Source organism: Schistocerca cancellata, chromosome 11 (genome assembly GCF_023864275.1).
Source record: "Schistocerca cancellata isolate TAMUIC-IGC-003103 chromosome 11, iqSchCanc2.1, whole genome shotgun sequence".
In the NCBI taxonomy this organism is placed as follows: domain Eukaryota; kingdom Metazoa; phylum Arthropoda; class Insecta; order Orthoptera; family Acrididae; genus Schistocerca; species Schistocerca cancellata.
The window spans coordinates 65,644,161-65,670,469 of NC_064636.1; the positions used below are offsets into that span (position 1 = coordinate 65,644,161).

Sequence of the window (26,309 nt, forward strand, 5' to 3'; positions counted from 1 at the left end):
TGGAGTGTGGGAAAAAACTGCAAATTGGCATTCATAAGAAGAACAACACCAAAAATGCAATGGGAGTGTAATATGTAAGAAATTGTCCACACAACCTGTAAGTACAGTTCAAAACATTACTACTTAATAGGAAATACCAACCACCAGAACTGTTTATAATCTATAGGCACAGTGACAAAAATGTAAATTAAATAGCTAACATATGTACATATTCCAGGCCACTGATAACGCCTTGCAGAAAATAAACTCGAAACGCGTATGGCACTAAAATTGTGTTTTATTCAGTTGCTGTCAGATGGTCCATAAGTAAAAATCATCAATATACTGTGATGAACAAAATACTTCATGCAGCATTTTCGAAGGTTTAAACAACAATTCTTATGACCTTCAAGTGTACAATATTCAATAAGTCACTCCAAGAATATTTTATAGCTACAAATAAAAAATTATCATTGATAAATATACTTATTCCAACCTGCATGAGAACACGTCAGACAAAAGTCTATGATATTATGCATGAATCTACTTGTTTCAGTTAAATTATGGGTGGTCCTTTCAGGCTACATGCATCAATGTAGTATGCTACATGAGGAAAAATGATGGACTTTCTTACGCACTTGCACGGTACATTTTTAGGCCCCCTTTTTCCACATGGAATTTATATGGAGGGATTATCTGTGCTACATAAGCTACATTTACTGAAGACAAGCCTCATCTTTGCCAAGATTGACGGTGTTAATAATAACATAAGAAATTATAATAATGAATGATCTCTTCAAAAAACTATTATAGTGGATAAACATGGCTGCTTAGTAGCTTAATACCACTTCAAAGTAAAAAATAAATTCCTTCTGAAATTATAATAAAGGGAAGCCACTTCAAGAATAACAATGGATGCATTCTCAAACAACAATCACTGCCTATGGTTGACTACCTTATATATCAAATGCATCTCTTCTTTTAGTAAAATTATAAGCCTGTATCACAATAATAAAGAGCTAGAAATTAATTAACGTTCCTTGACACAATGCCACACTACTGCAGTTATAAATGTGACAATGATCCCTGGAGAACATTCTGGAAGTTTGATTGATACTTGTCGCTGAGTTGATTTTGTACGCTCTAGCGTTGGTGTAACCTAAACTCTTACCAGATCACAGCAGCTCAGGTGGGAGAAAACACTTCCTGCAGAAATTTCTGTAGCCTACAATAATGCCAGTAGTGCAGCTGACAATTATGTGATATTATTTCAGTGATTACTAAAACAACTCTAAAGTACACATTAGGTAGCTGAGGCAACTAATGACCATTGATATGGATTAACAAGGAAAAGAATGTTTTGTAAAGGCTGTAATGAACCTCCAGGGAAACGGAACGCTCATCCAGTGAGGAGCATCCTTCGTTAACGGCAAAACAGTGGCACTGCACTGAAAGTAGTTTGGTGGTCTGTTAAAATTGCTCTAGCTTCATTTGCTTAAGCTCTGTGTTCGTCACTGATCAGCCAAACACTTAACAAGTATTAACAGACCCACTTTGCCTCCGGTGACTTCTGTTGAACAACGTAAGGTTCCACTTTCCTTCCTAATCTACAATAAAGCCGACGCTCCTTCACTACCTGCTGGAGGAGAGTCGGTGTATGTTGGGCCATGACAGAGGCAGACGTCTGGCTAGTGGAAGCTTACCATTAACCTTTCTTGCACCAGAAATTTTATTTAATTCCTGAAACAATTGTCATGTAAAGTCACGGCACACTTATTTGAACTTGCAATGTTGAAAATGTTGGTGCTGAACTGGGAATCTAACTCAGATATCTCTTTCTGCCATTTTGAACACTTTTCGGACAATACAGTTCCATCGATTTGTTGGGTCCCCAACATTCCATAGTTATCCAGGTTTCAATGAAAGGGGAAGGTCTGGTTTTAAATACTGGTTGGGTACAAAAATTTTCACTGTGTGATTTCAAGTTGTAGCATTCGCACTGCAAGTAATATGTGGAAAGCAATAATGATTTTTAGCATTTGTGCATGCAACGTCAACAATAACAATTGGTGCCCATTTTGACTATGAAACAGGCAGAGAATATTTTATCCTATCATTTCAGATTTATAAATTTCACTCCTTGTGGCTGGTGGATAAGTATTTGATAGGTGTGTAGCCAGTGGTGATAGCATATACAGGGTGAAGAGTCCCAGTCAGCACAGAACTTTTCCTCGCATAATTCCTAGTTCAGACATGAGCATATCTCACTGGTGGTGAAATTAACCGACATTGTGTATCTATATGTGGCTAGAAAACAACATGATATATGCTGGGTTCGAAATGCAGCAGGGGAATACTTTGTTGTATAATCATTTCAGTTTCATCATCCCTCTAGCGGTGAAAAATTTTGATACATAAAATTATAACATTTTATTGTGCTTCATTCACAATCCCTGCCCAAAACAAAACTTTATGCCCCATCATATCAAGTTTGAAAAAGTGCATATGATGTTACATGTGGTTAAATTGATAGTTAAGATCTGTAGTGACCGGATTGGAGTCCTGGATCCCAGTCCATTACAAAAGCATGTAGTTTGAAGCTGAATCTTGCTTTTTGAAATGTCATTTATTGTAGTTAACTTGAGTTTACAAGCACTGAGGACCGCCATCTCTGGTAAAGGGCTTTCTGATATTTACATTACTGTGGTATTGGTTTTCATATGGACGATAATAGACAAAGCACAAGAAAGTTATGTGGCTGCGTACAAACCAGGTGGAATGCAGTTCAGGAAATTTGGCTGCTTCCGAGCATGGTAACACACACATATAAATTTGACAGGCACGACACTCGTCTGATTGTGAAACATTTCGATTGTAATTAATGTGATACTTTGATCATCAGACATCGTTCAAAACCTGTTTTAAAACTGGTCTTTGAAAGGTACAGGTAACTAAATGGTTGACAGCGTGTTTCAAATTGAGCTGGAGAAGGAATTCAGTACAGCGGGTAGTAAGGCACGGTGAAACCCGTGATTTGACAACAGAAAGAGGCTGTGGTTGTGCAACAGTTATGTGTCATAACAGTATTACCACATTCATCTAAATTTCATTCATTAAATACGGTTGACAGGAATTTAAGTATTTTTCAAGTGAGCATCCTCACCTTGTAAGCACACATGAAACCATGGGGTAGTTAAAGTAAGCTGTGTCATTCCCCACATTCCCCAGTGATGGAAAAACACACACTAATGTGTGTGTGTGTGGGGGGGGGGGGGGATGAGCAATGTTTGTGATTGATGATGTAAGTTGTGCTGTGAACTTGCTACTGAAATAAAATTAAGTTTGTCCTCCACATACAGTAGGTATGAATGGTAAATTCCGTGAGAATTTGATGTCTATCTAGAAGGGCTGGCATGGATACAAGGGGGGAGTAGGATGAACATGGGATAGTGAGACATCCTCCCCAAAAAATGGGAAAACACTGTATCACTTCACTGTGTGAAGTGGACACTGTATGAAGTAAAAAATAACTCTGCTTACACGTGGTTTTATACATCTTATTTTAATTATTGTTAAAATCATAGGCACCTGTGGTGTATAAAATTTGAGTGTGACACTATGTATAATTTTGAGAGGTTGGGGGGGGGGGGGTCGAGTGGAATCAGTGAAAGACAGAGGCAGTTCCAGAACCAAACATTGTGTATCTGTCTGTAACTGACACCCAATAGTGTGGGAAGTATGAGGCAGTGAACTAGGTGAGGATCACGACAAGAATCTATTATACATCATGAAGATAATTTTTAAAATGTACACAAAGATTACTGCTAGTAAAAAGATTCCCGTTAACAAAAATTTTTTCAAACATAAGAGCTTGAGTCATTTCCCACAGCGTGCATAACGAGTTTGGAATAATATAATGTTTTAAATTTTTTTCAAGAATGTAAACAATTGTAATATGTTTGTTGTTTAAACAAGGAATTTTGATGTTAATCTTTATTGAATAAAAGAGAAAGACACTGAATGATTTACAACACTGGCTCTATGTTCATTATAATTGGTTCAGGGAATGCACAGTGTCATCTCAAACACAAGATTCCTGATATGTCAAATAGCACATAAAATACTACATCATCATCATCATCATCATCATCATCATCATCATCATCATCATCTAAGACTGATTATGCCTTTCAGTGTTCAGTCTGCAGCTTGGCCCCCCTTATACAGTTCCTCCATGATCCCCTATTCAGTGCTAACATTGGTGCCTCTTCTGATGTTAAACCTATTACTTCAAAATCATTCTTAACCGAATCCAGGTACCTTCTCCTCGGTCTGCCCCAACTCCTCCTACCCTCTACTGCAGAACCCACGAGTCTCTTGGGTAACCTTGCTTCTCCCATGCGTGTAACATGACCCCACCATCTAAGCCTGTTCGCCCTGACTGCTACATCTATAGACTTCATTCCCAGTTTTTCTTTGATTTCCTCATTGTGGACACCCTCCTGCCATTGTTCCCATCTACTAGTACCTGCAATCATCCTAGCTACTTTCATATCCGTAACCTCAACCTTGTTGATAAGGTAAATTGAATCCACCCAGCTTTCGCTCCCATACAACAAAGTTGGTCGAAAGATTGAATGGTGCACAGATAACTTAGTCAACTAATACTCGCACTTTCCTTTCAACAATACCTGAGAAGATTTTACCCACAACGCTGATTAAAGAGATACCTCTGTAGTTGTTACAATCTTTTCTGTTTCCATGTTTAAAGATTGGTGTGATTACTGCTTTTGTCCAGTCTGATGGAACCTGTCCCGACTCCCAGGCCATTTCAATTATCCTGTGTAGCCATTTAAGACCTGACATTCCACTGTATTTGATGATTTCCGACTTAATTTCATCCACCCCAGCCGCTTTATTGCACTGCAATCTATTGACCATTTTCTCCACTTCCTCAAATGTGATCCTATTTCCATCATCATTCCTATCCCATTCTACCTCGAAATCTGAAACATTACTGATCGCATTTTCACCTACATTGAGCAACTCTTCAAAATATTCCCTCCATCTGCCCAAGGCATCCACAGGATTCACCAGCAGTTTTCCTGACCTGTCCAAAATACTTGTCATTTCCTTCTTACCTCCCTTTCGAAGACTGCTAATTACACTCCAGAATGGTTTTCCAGCAGCTTGACCCATAGTCTCCAACCTGTTTCCAAAGTCTTCCCAAGATTTCTTGTTGGATGCTGCAATTATCTCTTTGGCTTTGTTTCTTTCTTCAACATAACATTCTCTGTCTACCAGGGTTGTAGTATGTAGCCATTTTTGATACGCCTTTTTGCTTTTACAGGTTGCCTTGACTGTATCATTCCACCAAGCTGTTTGCTTCATCCTACTTTTACACACTACTGTTCCAAGGCATTCTTTAGCCACTTCTAGTACTGTGTCCCTGTACCTCGTCCATTCCTTATCCAATGACTGTAATTGACTACATTCAACTAACTGGTACCTTTCTGAGATCACTGTTATGTACTTGTGCCCGATTTCCTTATCCTGAAGTATCTCCACTCTTATCCTCCTACATATGGACCTGACCTCCTGCACTTTTGGCTTCACAATCCCAACTTCACTGCAGATTAAATAATGATCAGTGTCATCAAAGAATCCCCTGAATACACGTGTGTCCCTCACAGCCTTCCTGAATTCCTGATCTGTTATTATATAGTCAATGACAGATCTGGTTCCCCTGCCTTCCCAAGTATACCGGTGAATGTTCTTATGTTTAAAAAAGGAGTTTGTGATTACTAAGCCCATACTGGCACAGAAATCCAAGAGTTGTTTCCCATTCCTGTTGGCCTCCATATCCTCTCCAAATTTACCCATTACCTTTTCATACCCTCCTGTTCGATTTCAATCCTGGCGTTAGAATCACCCATGAGCAGAACACTGAAATACTACATAAGTATTAAAATCTAAATGAAAAATAAATGATCATTCATCAGTGTTAGTGGCTATTAGACTTGAATGAACATATGTAACTGTAAGATGGTGCAGAAAAATGGTAACTCTGGTCGCACAGCCACTTTAAGCGTCACAGACTATCAGAGGTGGAACAGCAACAATGGATGGGATAGATAATGTCCTAAGGTGTGCCACAGGAGAATGGAGGCCTGTAGTGTTCACTGGGTGGCTATAGGAAAGCCATAGATCCACTGAAACACACACACACACACACACACACACACACACACACACACACACACACACACACACACACAGGGGTAGACACCTGTTCGTCGAATACACAGTAAGGCACGGTATTCTGTGTGTCACAAAAGGGAACGTATCCAAGCACTGCGTGAGCTTTATGTAATACTGAGTACAGAGGCGAACAAAATGAGGTGGGAAGACCCAATTTTATGGGACCAGCTGGAACTGCTGCTAGGTCTGGCCTGTGATCCTGCGAGGTGGTCTCAGGCTGCAAGAGGTGTGAGCAGTCAGCCACTGGGGCACCGATGCTTACTTCACCTGGTTTTCTGAACATCTTCCATACAAGCCCTCACAGCAGAGCATTCTTTTATATTATGTGCCTTTAGAGCAATTAACATCTTCCGTGTACTGTCAGGATTTGGAGAGAACTAAGAATTATCTTGGAATAGTTACTGGCATATGGCTTGCACGTGGAAAGAAAGTGACAGACAACTACGTAACAGCCAAAGCTGTAATACTAAGGTGTGAATAGTGATTACTCTGATAGTCTCCTTTACTACATGAAGAAAATTCCACAGGTCAACATCAGCAACATAAATTGTAGATAAGTTGCCGCCCTCCTCTAATCATTCTGCAGTACACTACCTTTCTCGAGGTGTCGGCTGTAAGTGACTTACTCGGTCATCATCTTTATGCAGTGTGGCACTATTCAAAGGTGTCTCATTGTCATCAGCCACAGAGGCAATGGACAACTGTAGAGAGTACTTTATGGGAACAGGCCTACAGCAACCAGTACAGGCTGCCGGTTGCAAACTACACCCGTCACTGCGCCTGAGCCTGTGCTGGGCAATACAGCTTTGTGTCCACAGCAGTCTGGCTCATGCTCTATTCACACAGTGAGTGTACCCTCTGTCATGACAGTTGATGCTAAAACCTAAGCAACCACTTTCTGTATACATGTAGTTTAATATAATGTCTACAAACTGGCTCTTTGATGATTTTTGTTAGCTAACATACCTGGTAATGAACACTGTTCAGTTTAGGGGATCACTGAAACTGCTACACAAAGGTAATGATAGCATTGTGAGCTATCGTGAAATGACTGTCTATGATGGTGTATTTTACAGCAGACACACATCTACGAAAATTCAGTGGGAAAAATTATACAGTTGGAAATACACACACCTAGAACCGAGAGACACGAATCAGTGGGTTGTCTCACACTTACCTGGTTTGTGGTGGTGGATCGTACAGCAACCGGCTCACTTCAATCAAGTCTTCCGGCTGCTTCCGCATCGCATCTGCCCACCCCTGAGTGGCCATCACCTCGAAGGGACAGGTCTTAATAAATTCGATGGCTGCTCGCCTGAGGTCACTGCAGGAGTGGCGGACTGCGAGGGTGGCTGCGGCCGCCGCGGTCTCCACGGTCAGCTGAGCGGCCACCTGCCGCTCACACTCCGCCTTCAGCCCCGACGCCCCGTACTTATCCGCTGCAGTCAGCAGCTGGGGGGCCATGCCGGGCAGCTGGGGGGGCCGCAGGGTGTACAGGTAGGAGACCAGCTCCCTCAGCACCGGGCCACCGATGTCGGCAATCCTCACCACGCCAGTGCAGGCCTCGAGGGTGTCGTGGGCGAACATGGCCGCGAATACGGGGCTCCTGTCCGCCAGGACGGCCCTGTGCACCACCAGCCGAGTGTCACCTGCCTCGAGTATCACCATGGCGTCGTCCCCGGCGTCCAGGAGGGCACCCAGGTTGACAGCCACCGTCTCTGTGATGTCCTTAACTGCTTCCATTGCGGACGATTCTGAAACACAGAGCAGCCGTTTCAGCATACAGGTGACTGACGATACTCCTACGAGTGACAGCCACACCTGTCTCCAGCGACAGTTGATAAATACAGGGTGAGTCACCTAACGTTACCGCTGGATATATTTCGTAAACCACATCAAGTACTGACGAATCGATTCCACAGATCGAACGTGAGGAGAGGGGCTAGTGTAATTGGTTACTACAAACCATAAAAAAATGCACAGAAGTATGTTTTTTAACATAAACCTACATTTTTTTAAAATGGAACCCCGTTAGTTTTGTTAGCACATCTGAACATATAAAGAAATACGTAATCAGTGCCGTCTGTTGCATTCTAAAATGTTCATTACATCCGGAGATATTGTAACCTAAACTTGACGCTTTAGTACCACTCCTATGCTGTTCGATCGTGTGTATCGGAGAGCACCGAATTACGTAGGGATCCAAAGGGAACGGTGATGGGCCTTAGGTACAGAAGAGATTGGAACAGCACATTACGTCCACATGCTAACAACTTTTTATTAGTCTTTTTCACTGACGCACATGTACATTACAATGAGGGGTGAGGTACACGTACACACGTGGTTTCCGTTTTCAATTACGGAGTGGAATAGAGTGTGTCCCGACATGTCAGGCCAATAGATGTTCAATGTGGTGGCCATCATTTGCTGCACACAATTGCAATCTCTCGCGTAATGAATGTCGTACACGCCGCAGTACATCTGGTGTAATGTCGCCGCAGGCTGCCACAATACGTTGTTTCATATCCTCTGGGGTTGTAGGCACATCACGGTACACATTCATCTTTAACGTACCCTACAGAAATAAGTCCAGAGGTGTAAGAACAGGACAATGGGCTGGCCAACTTATGCGTCCTCCACGTCCTATGAAACGCCCGTCGAACATCCCGTCAAGGGTCAGCCTAGCGTTAATTGCAGAATGAGCAGGTGCACCATCATGCTGATACCACATACGTCGACGCATTTCCAGTGGCACATTTTGAGGAACGTTGGCAGATCATTCTGTAGAAAAGCGATGTATGTTACTGCTATTTGGGCCCCTGCAATGAAGTGGGGACAATGTTTCAAGCGTCAACTTTAGGTTACAATATCTCCGGATGTAATTAACATTTTACAATGCAACAAACAGCACTGCATACTTCCGTGCATTTTTGTATGGTTTGTATTAAACAATTACACTAGCCCCTCTCCTCACGTTCGGTCTGTGGAATCGGTTCGTCAGTATTTGATGTGGTTTACGAAATATATCCAGCGGTAACGTTAGGTGACGCACCCTGTACAGTCCATCCTTAGTCAAAAAAAAATGGCTCTGAGCACTATGGGACTCAACATCTTAGGTCATGAGTCCCCTAGAACTTAGAACTACTTAAACTTAACTAACCTAAGGACATCACACACACCCATGCCCGAGGCAGGATTCAAACCTGCGACCATAGCAGTCCCGCGGTTCCGGACTGCAGCGCCAGAACCGCTAGACCACCGCGGCCGGCCCATCCTTAGTCGGTTCCAGCAGTATCACACCCTTTCTGTCTCACTGATGCCATTGGTGAATAACAGCAAATCTTTAATAATACCATTTTCAAGCTTTACCTTTTCTTTCAGCATATTTCATTTGGAGAACAAGCTCCAGAAGTGGCAATGACATAATTTCCATAATTTTTTCTACAGTGCAATGTTATTTGGTATGGAAATGGTTTGAAACAGACGTCTACCAAAATACTAAATAGGCTGTACAGGACTATAGTATTACTTTATTCAACGAGATGTTCTCTTTACTTCTCCTGTTATTCAAGAAAACAACACTGTTTTATGACCTGAATCTGTATTATTTGTCATTTAACAAGCAGTCATGCATGAACCCTTGCAGGAGTTGCTTCACACAGGGGATGAAGCCCGTGTGTCGGGAGACTGACTCGTGCGTTCACAGTGAAAGATCGTGAAGTGGGTTCAGCCGAGTACGTAGTTCAAATTGTCATCCATCAGAGTACAGTAGCGGACAGACACATTCAAGAAACAGTCAAGAGAATGTTTTGTGAATTGTAATGTTTATTTCTTGAAGGATTTTTCTTTTATGGTTGTACAGTTTTGTGTATGTTTTTAGTAGTGTGGATGATGCGTGAATGTGGTGTAAAGTAAATATGTAGATCACTGTTACAGTGACAAACGCCGTACGAAGTAACGTGAGAAATTTTTAATACACTGTGAATGAAGACGGGGAATTTTGTATTATAGTGTGTCAAGTAAGTTTATGGTAAAGGGAAGCTAATTTCAGTGTAAATGAAAACAGTTAATAATGTAAAGTATAAATAAAGTACCAGAATGTTAAATATTTTGGAAAAAAGTACAGTTCGAGTGTGTTGTTTATTGATTTGTTAGTCGTGAAAAAAGCGCGCAAACATAGGAGAATAATATTTTTGTATTGGCCTTAATGTAGCAATCAGAACAGAGTATTCTTCACGCATCTCTTCTCTTGCAAATGGAGAATGCTTACACCAATCTAAGAAGTCAGAGCCCAGCCTTTCAATGGTACGGTCGTGTGTAGTATGAGCTCCGTAGGAAGTTATTGTTTGCCAGTTTCAGTTGTGCTACATGCCTCAAAAGTGCTTTACAGTGAAGACAAACAAATTCATTCCTTTTTGTTTTGTTTTAGAAAGTACGGATTTTTTTAGTTGTTTTGTGTATGAGAAAAGACAAATTCAGCGTGGCATATTGAGCAGATCGGTGACCAAAAATTTTAGTATATTAGACATCGATAAACTTAATAGTGTGGCCAGCATTTTCGTTTAAGAACAATCCTTGCTTAGTAACTGTTCATATTTCAGGAAATACGTTACCATAGACTTGCTAACGTGATTGAAAGGGGTCTGCGCATGACTGTTAGGATTAGCAAGGGCTTGGCAGCTAACTTTTAATTCTAAACCTCAGAATACAGTTAAGATCCTTCCCAGACTCTCAGAATATTACGCTGTATGCTGCCTGGTGAGAGTCTCTAGGGGTCTCGGTGTTTGTTCGGCCACCATCATTGCCGGTCGGTTTCACTGCCGCGCAAACCGACAAATTCGAGTGAAACAGGAGGTCTTTCTCCTACCGGCCGAGCAACCCTCAAATGGGATCATCTCCCGGCCAATTCACTTCATTTTTAGGGTTCCAGGCTAGGCGCAAATTGAGAAGCGTATAGCGCGTGTGGCGCGTCGCAGCGCATCGCGCGTTTTCCTAACTTCAGGTTCAAATGGGAGCGCGCAAACTGCGACGCGACGCGACTGGGACGCGACGCGCGCCTGCGCCAGGTCGCGCGGCGTTGTGGTTGCGGCACAGTTTCTGGCGACGCGCGTCACGCGAGCACCGTGGGAGGCGTTGGGTGGGGGGGGGGGGTGAGGGGGGGGAGGAAGGCAGTCCTGCCGTGTGCTCACCCCGGCATGGCGCGTATGGGCAGTGGAAGTATTGCTCGTCCGAAAAATACAGCCTTATAGTATACTGAATTTTATTAACACCGAGTAGTGCTTCGTCTTTCGCCGTTCAAGCGCTCCATCTATTTACGTTACTACATAATAGTTTTCAGTTGCAAATATCTTTTGGTTTGTTTCTTCTTTTGTCAAGAACAATGGACAGTTCAGTAACTTGTGAGCCCTTAGCCACTGGGATTATCATCTTCTGCCTCCGCCATGTTTTCAGATCGTAAGAAGGGATAGACGATTCATCCTGAGGGTTGTGAATAAGGAAGTAAGGAATAATTATAAAATCACGTGATTTAGAAACGAGGCAAGAAATTAAAGTAAGGGTATCTACTTGCTGCCTGTAATGCTGACGTATCTCTATGATCTGCCGCAAGAAGTCGAAAAGGCGTTATTTCCACAGGTATGACCTCTTTCTGCTTCTGATAAAATGTCGAAGATATTAAGTACGTAGCTTTCACTGTCGTTACTTGGATATAGGTGTAATAAGAGACATTATAGTATGTACCTGTGGACATCACATTTCCACTGCAAGCTAGAAACACTCGAAAAGCAGTCAGAAATAACAATGTGTCAATTGGCTCGCCAAGATGAGAAGCAGCATTTCAATTGAAACTTCCTGGCAGATTAAAACTGTGTGCCCGACCGAGGCTCGAACTCGGGACCTTTGCCAGAGTGAAAATCTCATTCTGGAAGCATTTCAATTGTTGCATGCACATTAGCAGCATTAATAAACTAATTATACAAATGAAAAAAATGGTCGGTATTATTACGAAAGTAGGAATATCCTAAAAGAGTGTGGTGCTTAGATACATTTCATTTGTTGAAATGTACTGCTGACAAAGGGAGATCTACTTTCATGACAATGTTCTTGTAACTCCAGCTCACAAGGCACACATGGCCAGCGTCTGCATTCCTGTCGCGCTGCTGACAATCCACTGACCAGTGTGTTGCGCGACAGATCAATTCTTTCCTTTTCTCAGCAACAACTATTTCATTCGCCATCACACAGTTTGGCCAGAGCAGTAGGTGAGTAACCAGCATCCGGCAGGTGCGTGTTATTCCGCCTGAAGGAACGGTCGTCATTATTTTAACACTGCTCAGACAAGAGAAGGAATAAAATCCTTTGCTAAGTTTCCATTCCAGTCGCTCAGTGTTAGACACCAATGGGTTGCGGGCATTCGACCAAAACTCCAACAGAATTGGTAATTAATTTTTGTGTGACTTGTTAACCTTTTCTCATTCGAAGAAGCGTCACCATTTATGAGTAACGGACACACTTCTTTTGTTGACAATTTTTTATTGTACTTTGTCCAAACACAGTATAATTTGCACAAACTCATCTCACAGCAGCTACTGCGATAGAATCCTGAAACAGAGTGCCTCAGAAAACAACTAACTGGCAATCACAGAGGTCAATAGCTTACGAAAACCTCAGTGTCGGTTTGTAGTAACATAAGAGAAGATATTTCATTTTTATTTTCATACTAGGAAAATAAAATGAGACAGAGTTGTAGCCTATTCCCGATGTTATTCAATCTGTATATTGAGCAAGCAATAAAGGAAACAAAAGAAAAGTTCGGAGTAGGTATTAAAGTCCATGGAGAAGAAATAAAAACTTTGAGGTTCGCCGATGACATTGTAATTCTGTCAGAGACAGCAAAGGACTTGGAAGAGCAGTTGAACGGAATGGACAGTGTCTTGAAAGGAGGGTATAAGACGAGGATAATGGAGTGTAGTCGAATCAAGTCGGGTGATGCTGAGGGAATTAGACTGGGAAATGAGACACTTAAGGTAGTAAAGGAGTTTTGCTATTTGGGGAGCAAAATAACTGATGATGGTCGAAGTAGAGAGGGTATAAAATGTAGACTGGCAATGGCAAGGAAAGCGTTTCTGAAGAAGAGAAATTTGTTGACATCGAGTATAGATTTCAGTGTCAGGAAGTCGTTTCTCAAAGTATTTGTATGGAGTGTAGCCATGTATGGAAGTGAAACATGGACGATAAATAGTTTAGACAAGAAGAGAATAGAAGCTTTCGAAATGTGGTGCTACAGAAGAATGCTGAAGATTAGATGGGTAGATCACGTAACTAATGAGGACGTATTGAATAGAATAGGGGAGAAGAGGAGTTTGTGGCACAACTTGACTAGAAGAAGGGATCGGTTGGTAGGACATGTTCTGAGACATCGAGGGATCAGAAATTTAGTATTGGAGGGCAGCGTGTAGAGTAAAAATCGTAGAGGGAGACCAAGAGATGCATACACTAAGCAGATTCAGAAGGATGTAGGTTGCAGTAGGTACTGGGAGATGAAGCTTGCACAGGATAGAGTAGCATGGAGAGCTGCATCAAACCAGTCTCAGGACTGAAGACAACAACAACAACAACAACAACAACAACAACAACAACAACTAGGAAAATCTTATTTCGCTAGCTGTCGGTAACTCAAGAAATTAGTACCAATGGAGTCAAAAAAATAAGAAGGGAAGTACAAGTACTGATATATCGCCAAAGATAAAGTTCCCTGTGTTTACGAATTAGGAAAATACTCTCCTTGTGTGCTATCATTCGCCAATCTTTCGTTTCGATGTCTCGAGCGGTTTAGGAGATACGAGAGATGTTGCGCGTATTTCATTCTCGTCTCGCGGGCGTGAGACTGGAAGTGAGCGCGCTACATAGGATCCGTTTTCTCGAGATCGGAGGCAGACAGAGACCTCCTCCCAAGTCTAAACAAAAATTCAACATGTTGGCTAAATTTCAAACGCAACAACATATGGTGTAACCAAACGCAAAATCGTAGCGACCCTTATTTTTCATTGCAGGCTTTTCGAATTTTGCGTAGCGTCTTACTATAATGTGTATATCGAAATAAGTATGACAATTAGCGAGATGATGGGCACTTGGCCACGAAGCTGCCATATAACGCTACAATCAAGTAAAAAATTAAATATTTTTACCGAGTAGTTTCTGTAAAATCGTTTGAGAAAGATTACAGTGTGCGCGCGCTTCGTTTCTGTCAGCGGAGAGCGCCGTCAGCCGGCGCGTGCAAAACACGTGCACGCGTCTCGACACGCGTTGGACACGCGCGCCACGCGTGATTCGTGCGCGTCGCGCTGTAGCGTCTTCCTGTTACGAATGTAGCGGTATACTCTCATCTGCATAATTGTTAATTCGTTACATCGCCCTTTACCCGTAGCAATCAAATCTAAACATGAAGTACTAAAAACTAATATTGCGATGCATAGTGTAGCAGGAATGAGTTACCACCTGCACTTTACGGTGTGTGGTGGAGGGTATTTCGTGCACCGAGGCCATTCGACTCTGCGCCTCGCTGGCTTCCCGCCCACCCCCGCCAGCGAAATCGACCATCACCAGCGTGGCCGCGTGACGTCACCTCCCACCGCTGCCGACCCTGAACTGGCGACGCGCACTTATCTGCACCCACCGCGCGGACGCCCGCTTCCTGCCGACAAACCGCAGTGCCGCAGAGCAAGCGTGTCTCCTCGACGCTTTCAGGCCTGCAGTGAAATGAGAAAATTCGAGAAACTGCAGCCTACACACGGGCCTACCGACGATGACGCCAGCCACGTACCACTCGCGAGCGGCACAGCCAAGGCGGATGGGAGCAGTCAGTGGTACCAGAGTACCCTCTGCCACACACTGCCACGCGGCTTGCCGGCACGTACATACAGACTTAGGTGCTGGACTTGCAAGTTTGCTGAAAGTCCTACAGCGGCATGAGGTACAGTGCAGAGGTCTCACAAGTCACATCCAGTATAAACCCCACCCCACGCCACGCCCGATTCTGTCAAGACTACAACTCGCACTTATACTACACGTGTAATCTATTACTTTACAAATGCGCCACTGTCTCGAATATTTGACGTTATGCATGGAAGCGAGAGAAACGTTTGAGAAGGTTTGAGATAATGTTCAAACTTTGTTGCAAGTTGCCCAGTGCTGTCACTCCCAGACAATGGATGAACGTATCGTGGGTTATTTGGGCTCCACGAGATGCGATGGCAATCTGCGTATCTGTCTCGTTCAGCGTAATACTTGTCTCGCTGTAAGAGGGCTTTGAACACAGTTTGGACCTCTTAGCGAGCAGTTTACGACATAACTTTTAAATTTGCCGGATAAATAGTGAAATACTGAGAATAAAATTTTTGTTGCCTCCAGAACTAGTTTGAGGCGCCTTAGTTTAACGCCATAGGTTCACCTACGTAACTATTTGTAAGAGGCTTGTACAGACGACGTGGGCCATTTGTAGTTTGATGTAGGCTTGTCGATATAAACGAATTGTATTTAGTCAAGACGGAGTCCGAAGTATCCTACTTACTTCACCAGAGTACTTTCAGTCACAGTTTCACTTCTAAACATGGAATAAAATTTCCAGAGTGAAATTTTAACATGCAGCGGAGTGTGCACTCATATTGAACTTCTTGGAAGATTAAAACTGGGTGCCCGACCGAGGCTCGAACTCGCGACCTTTGCCTTTCGCGAGCAAGTGCTCTACCACTTTTTTTTTGCATTTTGTTCGTTGTTTGGTCGTTGTGTACGTCACTACGTCACATGACATTCGGTCAGGTTCGTTTGTTGATCCCTGGACTCAGTTTTTTTATTGCAGAGGCCAAACAGCCCTCTGACCAAACACGCTGAGCTACCGTGCCGGCTCACCTGAGCTGCCGAAGCACAACTCAAAACACCTCCTCATAGCTGTACTTCCGCCGCAGAGCACTTGCCTGCGAAAGGCAAATGACCCGAGTTCTGGACTCTCGGACCGGCACACAGTTTTAATCTGCCAGGAAGTTGCGTGCAATAAAATTTGTTTCGCGAGAGGCCGTGTCTGAGGGAGCAAGTAATTTTCTTTCATTTCTATTCTGTCAGTTAGTAGCAAGCCGAGTTTATTCTACCTAAATGAGTTGTGAAATGCATGTTGCTGCCTTTTCAGATCACTACAACGAAAAAATTTGTTTGTTTTGAGATTAAACTGAGTAAATACTGTCAATTATAACAGCTGTCTGTACTTTGCCGCTCTTTATACTGAATTCAACTATTAGTACCAGCATCAGTTGCAACATTTTTTGCAAACAAATCTTACACTCTTCGGACAGCACAGGGCGATTGCGCGCCGCCTCGCTGTCCCACAGCCGGCGGGCCGGGGCAGCGGCTCTCAGGTCACGTGACGACCCCCCCCCCCCCCCCCATGGCGTCCACCAGCAGCGAAAGCCGCAAGCCACGACCTTGGCGCTTCGTGCAGCGTTTCATTCCCTTTTCCGAGAAGCGAGCACACGCAACGCTTACTGCGACAGAACGCTGCCTAACGAATAAACACCTCCGTCGCTCGCTTCTCCCTACGTCATCGCCTCTATTTTCAGTAGTTATTTTGATTTCAGTCTTAACAGAGAAGCTCATAAGTCACAAGTACATAACGTAATTAATTCGCATGATCTGGCCATTTATCTTATAGCGATTCAGTTGACTGCCTGCTGCCCACGCAAGAGCTTAAAATTTTCTGTCTGCTCCTATGTACTGCGCAAAGTACGACGGTCGAAATGTCTATTTTGCAGCAGCAGCTTTTGCAGTAAGCGGTAGTAATTTTTAACAGTTCGTAATAAGAGAGTGTCATCTGTGCTGTGATTGGCTGAGGCAGAACACACTGAGCAGTCGTCGTATCCGGTTTCATACTATCGGCGCTTTGGTGCCACATTTGCTCACTTTGTATTGAAACTTACGTCCAAAGCAAAAAAGGCCACCGAACACTCGATATACCTGCGCAATTTCTTACAATACAACGGCGCAAAATAACCGAATACCAAAACGTCATCCCCGTAAGCTGCAGTTACTTTAGGGTCAAATACCAAGTTTAGTTTCCGCCGCTTCAGTGTAAGGCCAACACTGTGGATCACCGCACAAAACTGTTGAGGTCATAGTAGTTTTGAATACTCCTGTCTGAAAAATTTCGTTCCAGAAAAGCCACGTTCATAAACGTTTGCATCAGCTGGAAACACTGTACTATTCGTCATGTAAAGAGTGGGTATTGCATCTCATAATGCGAGAAAAGACCCTACCACAGCAATTACTACACTTTTTCAAGACCTTCCCAGTGACCTCTGCTCGTGTTGAGACAGTATTTGACTGCCGTGTCGTCTACAGAGACCTGACTACTGGACCGACGTAAGGGGTCGTGGGTTCCCTCCCAGCAGTTGCCTTCCTGCTCAGAAATCCGCGCCCCGCCGTGGTGTGTCAGAACGTGGCGGTATCTGCTGGACCGCGGCCACACAGGACGGGCCTGGGAATTATTTTTGCATTTTTCATTATTATTCACTATCGTTGTTGGTTCGAGTATTTAGCTTTGCTGCCACTCGTTCTCGGCCGACGGTAAACTGCTACAAAGATAATAAACATCAAATAAAAATTTGATTAATAAAAAGATAAAAAATCCGCTCCTTATTCTCATATCAAGTAGACAGACTTTCACCCCAAGTAATTCTGAGACGACAGGTAAGACTGCGTACTTCCGTAGGTTCAAAAATGGCTCTGAGCACTATGGGACTCAACTGCTGTGGTCATAAGTCCCCTAGAACTTTGAACTACTTAAACCTAACTAACCTAAGGACATTACACAACACCCAGCCATCACGAGGCAGAGAAAATCCCTGACCCCGCCGGGAATCGAACCCGGGAACCCGGGCGTGGGAAGCGAGAACGCTACCGCACGACCACGAGATGCGGGCTACTTCCGTAGGTGATGTACATCGAAGATACCCCTAAAATATAGATACACTTCTCGTTCAATTTCGCATCAAGAACTTACTTACATTTCACCATGCAATATGCAACAAAGTTTTCCAGATGAATAATTCCTATAATTTATGCCACACAACATTTTCACCGTGTACATGATTATGGCGCGATTCACTCTTAAGAGAAGGTTCATCGAATTACCCTGCGACTAATTATTTCCCGTTATACTTTCCCAAGAGCACGCGAGAAAAATGCACACTTCAAGACGTTCCACGACAATTTTAATTCTCTTGTTTTATTGCGATGGTCATTTCACTCTATGCAGCGAAGTATTCTGGTATTGGCAGGACAAAACTGGTGACTAAATTTCGTGAAAAGATCTCGCCCCGACGAAATGGACTTTCACTTATTGTCATCGCAACTCGCGTATCATATCCGTGGCACTTTCTCCCCTACTTAGTAATAAAACAAAACTAACTGTCCTTCTTTGGACTTTTTCAATGTTCTCAGTCAATCGCATCTGGTAAGCATCCCTTCTCCACAGCAAACATTCCGAACGAGGAGACGTCAAGGGATCACCAATTTAGTAGCGTGGTGTCGGCCGTCTCTCCAGCAGCTCTATTGTATCTACTAAGTGTTCTGCCAATAAAATGCGCTCTGTGGTTCGCCTTCACAACAACATTTTCCATGTGTTCTTTCCAATTTAAGTTGTCCGTAATGGTAATTTCAGTCGGTTTTGCATATAGCTTAACACGTCATTATGTAGGATCAGTTACCAGTATCCGTACAAACAAGTTACCGTCTCCAAATCATTTTGCATTTGGTTTCGATGTTCTGCTGACCTTACCAGACGGTAAATGTAATAATTTTATACAGTCTAAAATGGCTGCTCACTAAAATGGCTGCTCACATTATCTAGTAAAGCAATTACGTACGTCAGGAACGGCAGAGGACCTTCAACACTTCCTCGGAGCACCATAGATGCACCTTCTGTTTTACTCGATGACTTTCCTCGAATGGCTACGAACTGCGACCTTTCTGCGAGGAAATGACTAATCCAGTCGCACAACTGGGAAGGCACTCCCTGGACACGCCGTTTCAAATGGTTCAAATGGCTCTGATCACTATGGGACTCAACATCGGAGGTCATCAGAGCCCTAGACTTAGAACTACTTAAACCTAACTAACCTAAGGCCATCACACACATCCGTGCCCGATGCAGGATTCGAACCTGCGACCGTAGCAGCAACGCGGTTCTGGACTGAAGTGCCTAGAACCGATCGGCCACAGAGGCCGGCGACACGCAGTTCGATTACAAGTTGCATGTGAGGCCCGCTGTCATGAGCCTTCTCGAAATTCATAAATATGGAATAGATTTGAGATCCTCTGTCGACAACGCTCTTATTTGGTGTGAAAAAAGAGCTAGTTGTGCTTTACAAGAAATTTATTCTGAACAAATCGCTTTCTTTGAGGTAACTCATTTTCGAACAGGGTATATATTCCGAAATTATTCTGCAGATTGATTCCAGTGATGTGAGGCTGTCTTTCATCGCATTACTCCCATTTCCTATCTTGAGTATTGGTGTGACCCGTGCGACTTTCCTGTCTTTAGGTACGGATGTTTCTTCGTGTGAGTGGTTGTACGGGGTCCATCAGACGAGCCTTGATGCTGACTATTTACTTTACCAAAGTAGAATGTTCAACAAGTAGAAGATTAATCACCTCTAAAGTATCACTGCACTGTTGTGTTCCACAACAACGTCTGAAGCAAGAGATCAAACTGGTAACTGTATCTTTCAGCATCACTCAGTACGGCTGTAAATACACATACAGAGGCAGGCAGGTTATGTGGGGGCTCAGCATGAAAATACCACCAGCGGCTGCCTTGAGCTCCAGTGGGCAGAGTTCAGCAGTACTGCGCGACACGCTTCCGGCACGGGTGCGCCGGCCAGAGTGGTGAGGGAGGAGGGCCGACACCCGCCGTGGCTCTGCACCAGCGTTAGGAGGCAAACACAGCTCCACTGCAAAACTACGCGCGGCCAAAACCCCACAGCAGAACTAAATTACAGTAAGGAGAGCCTTATGTGCGGCATTCAACGAATTTGGAAGTCAAATCCTGTCTACCAACTTGACAGGATGTACTGGTACCAGGAAGTTTTAGTCCCACTTTAAGTGAATAAATAGGTCGAAACCATCTGTCCACCCCAACCCCCCCCCCCCTGTTTTACACTTCCCTCCACTACTAAATTGGGGATCCCTTGCTGTCTGAGAATGTGTCCTGTCAACTGATGCCTCCTCCTAGTCAGGTTGTGTCACAAATTTCTTTGCGCGGCAATTCTATTCAGTATCTCATTACTTACGTGATCTACACATCAATTCTTGTGCATTCTTCTGTAGCACTGCAATCTAAAACCTTTGTTCCTTTCCTGTCTGAACTTTTTATCGTCGACATTTCACTTCCAGAAAAGGCTACACACTAATACTGTCAGAAAAGACTTCTTAATATTTAAATTTATATTCGAATTTTAAACATTTCTCTTCTTTGGAAACGCTTTTCTCGCTCTTACCAGTGTGCATTTTACATCTTCTCTACTTTGTCTACCATCAGTTAAGCATAACTAGCAAAGGTCACCTACTACTTTTAGCGTGTCTTTTCATAATCTAATTTCCTCAGAATCGCCTAATATAATCTGGCTACATTGTATCGCTTTTGTTGATCTTGTATCTTCCTTCCACGACACTGTCCATTACGTTTAACTCCTCTTCCAATTCCTCAGAAAACCTCAAAAACTTGGATTACAGAGAAAAGCCCCAAATACTAAACGTCCTTTCCCAAAACTGTTTCACTGACGAATATTGGTCCGTAGTTCCGCCTTTAATAATCGCACAAACGTCAAAATAGCAGATATCGAAAGATGCGACCATGTGATAGAAAACCAAGTGGAATCGCAAGAGAAAGTGCTACTGCGCTTTTTCTGAGAACTGTCTTGAGCCGCTATTTCGGGAACCCACACACATTGGGAATGTTTTAGACGATGAAACTAGAAAGTGACCTGACGCTATAGATATTGTAACTATAAGGATCTCTATTTCAACGTAGGGCCGATGGTTACTGAAGCTAACACATGCTTCACGAAGCCTACGAGAATATCTATGATGGATATAGTAGATAGGCAGGTATTAGTATCTTAAGACAATGAATAGGCATCATTTAATTTCGATATTATGGACGTGAAAGAATTATGGACAAGGTGTAAAATAATTGGAAATTGCGCTCTGAAGCAGTACGAGCCGAGTGAGTGGATTAAGGGCAGTTTAATCACAAAATTGCGGAAAACCCAAAGCATACAACTTCCATGTCATAACTCACTTTGCCAAGTACCTGAGAAAATTCTAATCCCACGGCACAGCTGGGGTGTGATCCAAAAGGAGAAAGTAACCTACTTCCTGCCGCTTTACGGTGTGTGGTGGAGGGTACTTTCAGCACCAGGGCCTTTCTGCGCTCCTCCGGCGCGCCACCTTCTCTGCCGCACATGCCCCTTCCCCCCCCCCGTCCCTCCTTCACCCACTACTGCCAGTACTTTTCCGCGGGTGTGGCCGCATTGCGTCAGCTGCTCGGGGAAGTCCCGGCCTCTGTGGAGTCCGGGCTGGCCGCAGCGGACGCAGATGTCTCCACCGGCGGACGGCCGCTCCCTGGCGGCAGACCGCTCTCTCCCGGCGGCTTTGTTGTGTGTCTCCCCAGCGTCCAGGCTTGCAGACACAGTGTTTACTCCCGCGCATGTCAACAAAACGCCAGCCACACCCGAGTATTCTGGCTGTTGTGTCGTTTGTGCCCCGAAAGAGGCTTCCAGTGTGGAAGCTTCACTCTTGCCAGCTGAGCTAGCCGCCCACGCCTTACGACAACTTTAAACATGTCCAGATAGGCAAACTTCGTCTGTCGTGCGTCACAAAATTAATGTCAGCAAGTTTTACAACAGTATACGCAACACTGCAGCGTTCACGGTTCATTCTGTTACCTCCTTTATACGGAAGATATGCAAGCGTCACATCTGACACACTAAAAAAACTTACAAAATTGCAATTTGTGATGTTTTTCCGATAGACAATCTGTTTGCGTGTGAGAAACATAACCTCAGTAGAAACGTTACCACCGATCTGTGGTTCATCTAGCTTGGAAAGAGTTTTACATTTATTGTGAAATTTATTCCCATTTCGCGAATCCGAATTGACGTCCGCTATTTGCGAAACATGAAACGTTTTGCCGGAGCGGGACTCGAACCCGAATCCCGCACAAACTTCCATGTGCCACAAACGGCTCACGTAAATCCAGATTCGTGAAATGCGAATCCATTTCGCTTTATTTACGCAGCTGTAATCGTGAGACGAGAGAGAGTGTATGCATCTCCCAAGGGCAGTGTAATGTGATACAGAGATGGTATTGACACAGCCATTGTAACCATCGAGTTCTATTTGTTTCAGAATATCTAGGCGTTACTGTAGCTCGATTAAGGATCTAGTTGAATACACTGGAATATGCAGTTGGAACTATCGTGCATTGACGAAGACGGAGACTGTTGGGTTAAGATTTCCCACATCAGTCTTGTCAGGGCGCGAATAAGCGCATACATCTGTGACGTGGCCCACTTATACTTTGATAACGAATTGTCTCTACTTCGAAATTACGCTGTCTGCTTCGCGAGCGGTAGTTTCAACTCTCATTTCTTGCACAGAAAGACGCAGATTTCATTTTCATTCCGAGCTCAGTAGCAAACTGCACTCGTGAATGACGCTAGCAGGACGGTGTCGTACACATTGATGTCTTCTGATGTCACTTAAACGATGTGAAAACGGCGTCTTCCTTATAGGTAAAACACAGCATATGTTGATAATTTTGAAATTCGTCTCTGCTTGTACGTATTTAAACTGATGTCTGCATATAACTACCGAAAAGAGGTATCACGTTTTTGTGAATAAAGTTAACACACTAGAGAGAACAAGACGGGCTGCATGTCGTACAGAGAAATGTGCCCGCCGACATGCAGCGTGTAACACCATAGCTCTAATGCTCTACTGATTCATTTTGCCTTTTGTTTTATTTAATGTCAGATCGTTGAGTTCCTGTAAATGATGTTTGACTGAATCGATGACAAAACTGTATAGTCCTTTCTTTGTAAAAACTCTGATGTCATGGTTTGATTCTATGCAATGTAGTGTATCTATCATTTAAATTCTTTGTCTCATTCGGAGGGAGACGAAACAATGTATATAATTGTAATTTTGTTTAAATAATTTTTTGTAGAAATGTCAATATATGCGAATGTTCTGTTTTTTTAATGTTTGTTTGCTGTTATTTAAACTGCTGAGCTTCACTTAGGGTTCTTAAGTTATTTCATATGTAAAAGGTGTTGTGGTTCCCCTCGGGAACGGAACTTTGTAGCACGCGCTAAACGTGGTGGGCATGGACAGAAAGGTGGAAGCAAGAGTCAGTCGGGGCCGAGCTACCAAACTGTCAACTGCTCACGTAAAAGTTGTGTTCTGTGCTGGTACCGAGAGAGGCTTTCCGTGGCGCTTTCCAATGCCTCGGATGGATGGATGGATAAAGAGCTGGAACTATTCTTCAATTGATATCCATCATCTCCACCAAGAAATGACAGGGTCCAGCAGTTCTACCTGCAAATCCACCTACCTACATGCAATCGCCACCACATTGCGCAGCCTCTGAAAAGGAACCAAGGAATAGTAGAAGTGTATGGTGAAGGATCAGCTCATTGGATGTTTTAGTGTGGACAAATACAAGGTAACTTATACTCGAACTCTTATCCCTACCTTGATTTTTTTATCCTTAGTCACACAACCACTTAGGGACCTTCCCATGCTAAAGTGATTACCGAGTGTCTTTATTGAAAGACCATTAAAGCTCAGTGTTTGAGCAGAACTGAGTAATATAGTAAATAATGCTTGCTGAAAATAATTTCTCTATTAAAACTGCTTATTAAAATTTTATTGCCAACTTCTAAAGCGAAAGTCCTCAAAACTGAGGCTTATGAAGTTTGCTTAGTAAATGTTGACAGTGCAGTCTGTTGAAAATCAACCAAAGGTGAGCTGTTGTCTTATAACCACATCGAGTTGTGTTCTACTGCAGTAAGAGTTGAGAACTAATACTATTGAAGGTTACATGTTCATACTTGTTAAGGCCTTGTTTCTTTAGTGTATTGAAATTGTGTTTAGTATGCTCTGCTAGTGGTCATGATTAAGGGCCCCTTTCCACTCAAAGTAGTTTCTACTATTCTTGCTATTCAAGTGAAATTCTGTACAATTTTGGGTTCCTCTTGTGTATTAAAAGTGACCATTAATGGTGTAACAGGAGCAACAGTTTGTCTATTGTGCTCATACTAGATAACGATTCATAGAAAGACCACTATCTATGAAAACAATTTCTTTATTCAAAAGACAGTCAGGAGTAATCTGTTGGTTAATTCCATTTAATTTTCATTTTAAGCAGAAAGGTGCTTAGTAGCGAAACACTTAATCTACGCAGATTAACTAAATTTGCTGTGGACCGTATCCATATTTCATGTCAGATAGGTTTAATATTACTTTTCAAACAAATTCCTATGTCCAATTTACGATTCTACAGTGAATATTAGTAGTAACGATATTGAGAGCACTAAGTCTTCAAGGTAATAGTGTGTTTTGTTATCTGTTATATTTATGCAAGTAGTTTGTTCTGATTTGGTAGCTCCAACCTTAACGTGAACATGCTATATTCAGGTGCCAGAGTTCATTGCACTCGCGTGTGGCAAAGTATATGTTGTGTTGGTCCGTTACAGTTACTCATACATATTTTGTTGAACAAGAATGGCAATCGTTCTCTTGCCTAATTAGGCTGGCGGCCGTTTTCTTTATTCTTTGAACAGTGTAGATCGGTAAGATATTGTTTGTTACTGCTTAAATATTTATGTAATTTTGTGTTTCACTTCCGATAAACCACCTCCGTTAGGTACAACACGGTCAACATAACAAAATTCCTGTCAGAGGGTAACACTGCTCTGGTTCTTTATACTATAACTGCTTGAATAAAAATAATTTCATTATACGAACTGCCTCCAGTTTTGAGGTTATGGTATAACAGTAGCTGTATTTGACAGAAGTGTTATACGTGGCTTTTCCGGGACAGGACTATTTGCTCTTTTGGGGCATAGTACGTAATATACCAAATTTGGTATCTGATTGCACACGCTACGTACAACCGGTTGCAGTGTTACAAGCAGCCTGTGTCGGCAGCTTCGGCAGCGTTTGGTCTGGACTGGGGATACGCCACGACGCTGCAGAAACAGTCTGTGTGCGCCTTGCGCCGCCCTGTACGACCGAAGGTGTACCACGTGTGGAGCAGCCGCCAACGGCACTCTTAAACCTCAACTCCAGAAAGTAAGTTGCTTATATACGAATGCTACTGAAGAAGACATGAGATAATGTTTTCCTAACAGAATATATGAATCAAAATCAACTGACAAAGTACTGGCGCATTTGTGGACGTCACGGACACACGCGCTCTGAGAATAGAGATTGGCCAATGGCGAGTGTCTCAGAAACAGCCATTCAGCAGCGATCCGGTAATATTCTCGCTCGCCACCCTGTCGTGACACGGGAATATTACTATCCGTGAGTTCAGCAGCGCAATTCGCCTGGAAGGGCTGAACAAACTGGCACTCGCCACCCCACTGCGTGGTTCGGCCTCTGCCAGCCCGGCTGCCGTCCCTCCACTCCTGAGGGCGTGGAGCGGCTCCCACTCCCTCCCTCCCTCCCTCCCTCTCGCAGCACGTCTCTGCGCTCAGCGTCCCGGGCAGTTTCCCCGTCGGCGCTATGCGAAACGGCGTTTTACCGCGGTGGAAAATGCGCGGTTTGCCGGCAGGGGAAGCTGTCAGGGCGTAGGCGGGAGCGCGCGCATTTCCCGCCGCGGGTAAATCGTTCGTACGAAGCGCTGTTCCACAGGACACTTTCTCCCGGCAGAAAACGCGCGGATTTTCGGTGGCGGAACCGCTCGACCGCGGCTGCTCGCGCACCGACTGTCAGCCTGCTGTGTGGAGCGGCGC

At 43.6% G+C, this 26,309-nt stretch overlaps 1 protein-coding gene across 1 annotated transcript in view; it reads right to left on the bottom strand.

Annotated features, from left to right (window-relative positions):
• LOC126108205 (uncharacterized) overlaps positions 1–26,309 on the bottom strand; it is a 96,192-nt gene that overhangs the window by 50,496 nt on the left and 19,387 nt on the right. Inside the window, exon 2 of the mRNA XM_049913441.1 lies at positions 7,418–7,994. Within this exon, the coding sequence (XP_049769398.1) occupies positions 7,418–7,983 (566 nt within the window). The 5' untranslated portion in view covers positions 7,984–7,994. The remainder of the gene's footprint in view (positions 1–7,417; positions 7,995–26,309) is intronic.